Below are 6338 nucleotides of genomic sequence, written 5' to 3' on the forward strand. Positions count from 1 at the left end.
TAAAAAATAAACTTGTATCACAAATTTTTCTTCTTGTAACATTATTATCTTGTTACATTTTTTTTGTTAAGAACATTAAACTAACCCAGAGGGCAGGAAGAAGTTGTGATGTGATATACGCAAAAGATGCGACTCAAAAAGCCGACGCTTTGTGGTAAATCAGAATCAGTCAGGTATGGTGTCTTGTCCCCACTCAGAGATGGCAGACAGCAGCGAGGAGGATCCTGTGCTGGTCACGAAAACATGGTAATATGAGTCACAGCTGCAAATGAAGTATCAGCATTTTATGAACAGCTCTTTTTTTTAATTTGGTATTTGTGCAGAAAATGTTTGATTTTAATGTAACAAGAGTAAAAATGTCTTATTTTCTTACAATAAGCAGAAAAAAATGAGGGGATAATGAGGCTTTTCATGAAACAATGGATTCAAAGGGGTTTATCAATTACACGCGGGTTAATGTTAAAACCTGTATTCTTGAATCCTTCATTTCAGTCTTTCTTTATAAAGTGGATTAAAAAAAAAAGACCACTTTTCTCCAGCAGAGGGCGAAATGTTTTTCTCTGGCCCACATGCATTTAAAATAGAGGTGTCCTAGTTTGATATTGATATCGGATATCGGTCCGATATCAGCAAAAAAACAAGTAGCGGATTACAACGGAATGCATCTAAAATCTCTGATATAAGCAGTTTCTGCTAACCATTGGTTAATAATAAATGGGTCAGTTTTTCCTCATACCTACTGTTGCTGACTACTGTTCTTTGTTTGAATAATGTCACTTAATCAAGCCTTTTCTAACATGACAGACATACTACAAAATAAGTAATAAAAGTATGCATGTTAAATGCTGATATCGTATCGGATTAATATCAGTATTGGCCAATACTCAATGCTGCAGTTTCAGTATCATATTGAAAGTGAAAATGTAATATCAGGACATCCCTACTATATATATATATATATATATTTGTATGTATATATATATATATATATATATATATATATATATATATATATATATATATATATATATATATATATATATATAGTCTTTAGACATTATTATCATCATTCAACTTTTTCACATGGTCTGGTGTTAAAAAGCAAAGTTAATATGAAGAATTGCGATTTAAGTCATAATGGCACCCCAAAAAAACGTAAATGAATTGAATCACAAGAAAAGCATACCATCCCATCCCCGTTATTAATACACAAATTATATCCGGCAAAAAATAAATAAATAAATAATTGAATCAAAAACAAGGAGTCATTTGGGATCCGAAAGAGCCGGCTGTTTTGGAGGGGAGCCGAAAGAGCCGGCTCTCTGAAAAGAGCCGAACTTCCCAACACGAGTAATGAGACTTCTTTCAAAACCCCGAAGAAGAAGACAAAGACGAAGAAGAAGAAAACGCCAAACCGAAGTCACCACCAGCCTCGAGAAGCTCTAACTCTATTTTTCAGAAAGGAAAGTTCATTTCTGACGTGTAGGAAATTTATTTAAGTTGAGCTTCGTTCAGAATCTCAGGACGTTTCATCGGAGCAGAACAGAATGCTAAAGTTAGCCTGACGTTAGCTTACCTACAGGCGGCTTGAAAGCACAGATTACCAGCACAGCGCTTAGAAGACCGAAGGGAATATAAATTTAACAAGTGCTTTAGTTTTCAGATGATCTTAGTGGATTAAACCAGAAGTTTTCACTCCGTTTATCCGCTGATACACGACTATCTCCTGGTTTGCTTGCAGGAAATAGTCGGATCCACCTTATTAGCCACCTATACCAGTTTAGAGCGTTGCTGGAAAAGCTTTCAAGAATGTTCAAGATCCAAACAGTGAGAGGTTTCATTATCCAGAGACTGAGTGCAGCTGCTGAAGAGATCTTTGAGCTGTTTGAAAGAACGATAGCAGAGTACGAGGAGCAGCTCTGTCGATCTAAAGAGGAGAACCAGAGACAACAGAAGCTTCTGGAAGCTGTTTATAACCCTGAAGTCCGCTTACACAGAGCAGGTAGGTCCTGGAGGTGCCCTCAAATTATTCAAGTCTTATTAAATTAAGATCTATATAATCTTACTGGCTACTGTTTCTGTCCAGACCGCATTGGACAAGTTCCTGATCCAAGAACCTCATCACCCAGGCTCTGGAGACACATTTAACATCCATCTGAGTCAGAAACTAGTCAGTACACAGAGTGTTAAAGGGGATTAATACTTCTTCATTAAATAGTCTGAAGCATCTTTGCTGTTGCTTTTGGATCAGGACCTGGTCTAATGTGGTCTTTACACAGTTTTCATTCAGTGTGAAAACCAAATATCCCCTCTGTCACCCTCAGGTGTAGTCATTTAATGATAATGTGACTGTTTTTGTTCTGCTGTTTGCTGTTGTGTTGTGTTGGGAATAGTACGGTGGCCCTGAAGTTAAATAAAGATAACAACCTCCTGTCTGAAAGTATGAGAATGTGGAAGTGTTACAATCCAAGCAAAATAAAAAGTAGTAAATAAAGGCAAATAAATCAAGACAGAAATATACTCATTAACAGCCTGGTAAATAAAAATGACTTCAGCATGAATCATTATTTTTTATTTTCTCTATCAGCACATACTGTGTGGGGGCTAATTTTTCCTGACTCAGCAGTTTAGAACATATTAAGATCCCAAGTTCACCAATCAGAGGCTTAGATCAGCTCATGTGACTGACGGGAACCCTGTAGCTGTTAGTGTGGAGACCGTAGACTGTAGAAAAATGGACGTCCGCTTGCTCGGCTCGAAGTGAGGTCTCCACAAAAACTGCTCCCCCTGGTGGCTGGCTGCAGTATGGGTAAAAAAATCGGACTCCCCAGTCATTCCAGATGGGCTGTGGTCAAACTTTAAAAAATTATTACACCTGGTAGAAATGTTTCTCACGTCTGATTGTTGTGGTGATTTGAAGATATCATTTGGCTTTCTTGTATTCAGGTCCTCTTTTTCTGAAAAGATTCGTTTTAATTAGTTATGAGAGGTTAAAAACGAGGTTTTAAGTAACATTTAACGATGATTGACAGCTGACGTTGACGTTCTGTATTTTTTTCGTGCATTGTAAAATATGTTAAGAGGTAGAGAAAAGCAGTGATTAGACTCTTCGAAAGTAAAAAATATATATTATTTTTGTCACCCAGCTCCACTCAGATTCTCCCAGAATCCCTCACAGTCTCTTACTGCACAGACTCTGGCTCCAAACTGCTACAATGTCTGCGCCTGTGACGGGGGTATTTTGGCTTCAAAACCGTATAATGATAAATGGTGGAGCCACGCTGTCCACTCTATAAACAGGCTATGGTGAAGACTCAGAGCCTGCCCATTTCTAATATGGCCGCCCTAGGTGTTCTGCTTCGAAACTCAGTTTCAGAACAGATGGGTGATATCAGGGGACTTTGTCTATTTATTATACAGTCTATGATGGATGCCTACATTTTCTTTTTTTTTTTTTTAATTTGATTTAATTTGATTTTATATATATATATATATATATATATATATATATATATATATATATATATATATATATATATATATATATATATATATATATATTAGTGCTGTCAGGCGATTAAAAAAAAAATCTAATTAATTACAGGATTTGTAATCAATTAATCTAATTAATCGCATTTTAATCTCATATCTGCTTAAGGTCCCAAAATAAATAATTAGAATTCCAGGACATTAAAATTACATTAAAAGACATTAAAAAAACATTAAAAAAATAAGGTGGGAATATATACAAAATATTTTTTAGGTACCCTGAAGCATAAGGAACACATGAAAAAAGTTTTATGGTTCGATCTTGAAAAATCTACACAGTCCTGCACCTAAGATAAGCTGATTTGATTTTTAGGACGGTTTTTGCTTCTGTTCACATTTTTACTCGATGTGGACTCAATTTTCACTGCAATATGAACTTCTATACTTCTATGAGGTCAGGAGAACCAGGGCTAAAGGCTAAAAACTGTGAGGAACTAGGTACAAAACACTTTATTCGAGTCTTGGATCAAAGAAAAGTATTCTCAGTTTTACATGCTCTGAACACAAACTGTTGCTGATTGGTGCAGAGCAGCCCCAAGCTGAAACATGACACCAGGAAGATGGAAGCAAATTTTCAAAGAATTCTTTAGATTTAAATACAAGACAAATATCAATCATTCAGGGCTTGTTTAATGCAGTAAAGAGTGTAAAATTATCTGTTTTTTACAGAATAGAGCAAACGGTTGATTTTCTGTAGATTTTCAAAAAGGACGTGTGAATAAACGAGATCTGGACTCACTCTCGCTTCCCCCGGTCTAAAGCATTCAGGGACCGTCGGAAATTTGAAAATCTGACGAGAACACCACTTTTTCTAAGTAGGACAAACGGTTTGTAAATGCCAGACATTTGAAAATAAGTGCGTCTTTGAACGCCCCGCGGGTTTGGGATCCAGATTAATCTGCGTTATTTTTATAATGCGTTAATTTGCGTTGTAATTAATTAATCTAATTAACGCGTTAAAATGACAGCCCATATATATTAATATATATATATTGTTAGTGTTGTGTCATACTCACTGCATTGTTTCTTTTTTTGTCGTTGTTATTGACTTTTTTTCACTTACACTGTTTTTTCCCTGTTTCTTTTAACCCTTTAGTGTTAGCGGGATGGTCACAACGTAGATTTGAAACCAGTAAAAATAGATCCACTGGTGCAATAATGTGTGAAATGACGTACAGAGGGGGGAAACAACAAAAACTGAACAATCCAGACAGCTGCTGTTCACATCACTTTCTTTCTTCCTACATGAACTTTTTTAAAGAACACAGCCCTGAAATTTCTGTATTTAGAAAAATATGCATACAATTTTCATTTTATATGGCTTATTGCACTTTTTTTTAGCAATTTAATTAGTTTGTCTGAAAATAAGACTATATGTTTTATCAAAGTATGAAAAATGTGGAGATCTGCTCTGGTAGACTGGGTTTTGTGGGTCATCAAGAGGAAGAATGTCATACTAAAGAAAGCAGAGCATATCTACGAGCCTGAACTCATCTGGCGTCTTTGTTTTTAATTAAAAAATGTGAAGTATCATGGTTAATTGTCTGAACTCTGAATCCACAGACATCCAGCAGCTGTGGGAGCAGCAGGAGAGGAGAGGAGCTCACACTAAAGACACTCAGGAGGAACCGTGGACCAATCAGGAAGGAGAACCACTTCAAGAGCCGGAGGATGCTGATTGGAGCTCATTAACATTCACTCCTGTCCCTGTGAAGAGTGAAGAAGATGATGGAGAGGAATTTCAGTCGGCACAGCTTCGTGAAAACCAGAGTGAAGAGACCAGAGAGACGGAGCCTGGAAGAGAGAGCCGTGGAGGATCAGAACCAGACCAGGAATCCAGATCAGAGCAGATCTCTTTTATTTGCCCGTTATGTGGTAATATATACTCAAACAAGAGGAGTCTATCACAACATTTGAAGCGCCACAGAAGCATGTTCAGCTGCTTGGTTTGTGAAAAAAAATTCCCACGGAGAGTGGAGTTTGAGACCCACATGAGAATCCACACAGGAGAGAAACCCTTCTGCTGCTCTGTGTGTGGTTCAAGGTTTTCCGATAAGTCCAATTACAGGGCACACGTCAGAATTCACACAAGAGAAAAAGATCAATGGGAAACGGGATCCACCAGAATCCATCCGCGCAAGAAATGTAAAATTTGCATGAAGACTTTTCACGAGAACGATCTCGTTAAACACCTGAAAATGCACCAGGAGCAGAAACATTTCAGTTGTCCCATTTGTGGGAAGAGATTCACGAGGAGTAACAACATGAAACATCACATGAAGGAGCAACACGGAGAGGAGAAGCTGTGAGGCTGAAGAGTACGAGATGAAACGTGCATTAGTCATGTATTTGTCCCTTTGTTCAAACTTATTTCAACTCTTTTTTTTGTCATTAAACTCTTGTTTCCTTGTTTTTTAGGCAACAATTAGTCATGAAATTTGATTTATATTTCTAAGAAAATCTCTAGGGTCACATGATAAAAGTCTTTTTGTTTTTTCAAGATTTAAAGTGCCCTCATTTGTGTCAGTCTGGAGATGTCATGAGTTAAGGAAAGGAAATAAAGTTAAATTAACATATTACTAAGAAGAAAATGGTGCAGAAGTGTGGGCTTTTGTTTTGAATGTTTTAAAGGAAGACTACCACAATGCTCTAGCTAGCAGAGACACGAACACTAAGAAGAAAGAGCAAAATGAACATGACGTACAGAAAACTACTGGTCTTAATAACGATTGGGCTCAGCTCAAAAATCTTTGTGAATTAATGTGAGTGAAAACCATCAGGTGGCATCA

The 6338-nt window shown here is 37.0% G+C and overlaps 1 protein-coding gene across 1 annotated transcript; it reads left to right on the top strand.

Annotated features, from left to right (window-relative positions):
* The first annotated feature begins 1452 nt into the window (after positions 1-1452).
* Positions 1453-6265, top strand: LOC141802551 (uncharacterized). Its single transcript, XM_074686090.1, has 2 exons — positions 1453-2002; positions 5113-6265. The coding sequence occupies exons 1-2, from the start codon at positions 1810-1812 to the stop codon at positions 5856-5858; spliced, it is 939 nt and encodes a 312-aa protein (XP_074542191.1). The 5' UTR covers positions 1453-1809; the 3' UTR covers positions 5859-6265.
* The last annotated feature ends 73 nt before the right edge of the window (positions 6266-6338 follow it).

Source organism: Halichoeres trimaculatus, unplaced genomic scaffold (genome assembly GCF_033239565.1).
Source record: "Halichoeres trimaculatus isolate MK-OKI-2021-1 unplaced genomic scaffold, fHalTri1.1 fHalTri1_scaffold_14, whole genome shotgun sequence".
Lineage (NCBI taxonomy): Eukaryota > Metazoa > Chordata > Actinopteri > Labriformes > Labridae > Halichoeres > Halichoeres trimaculatus.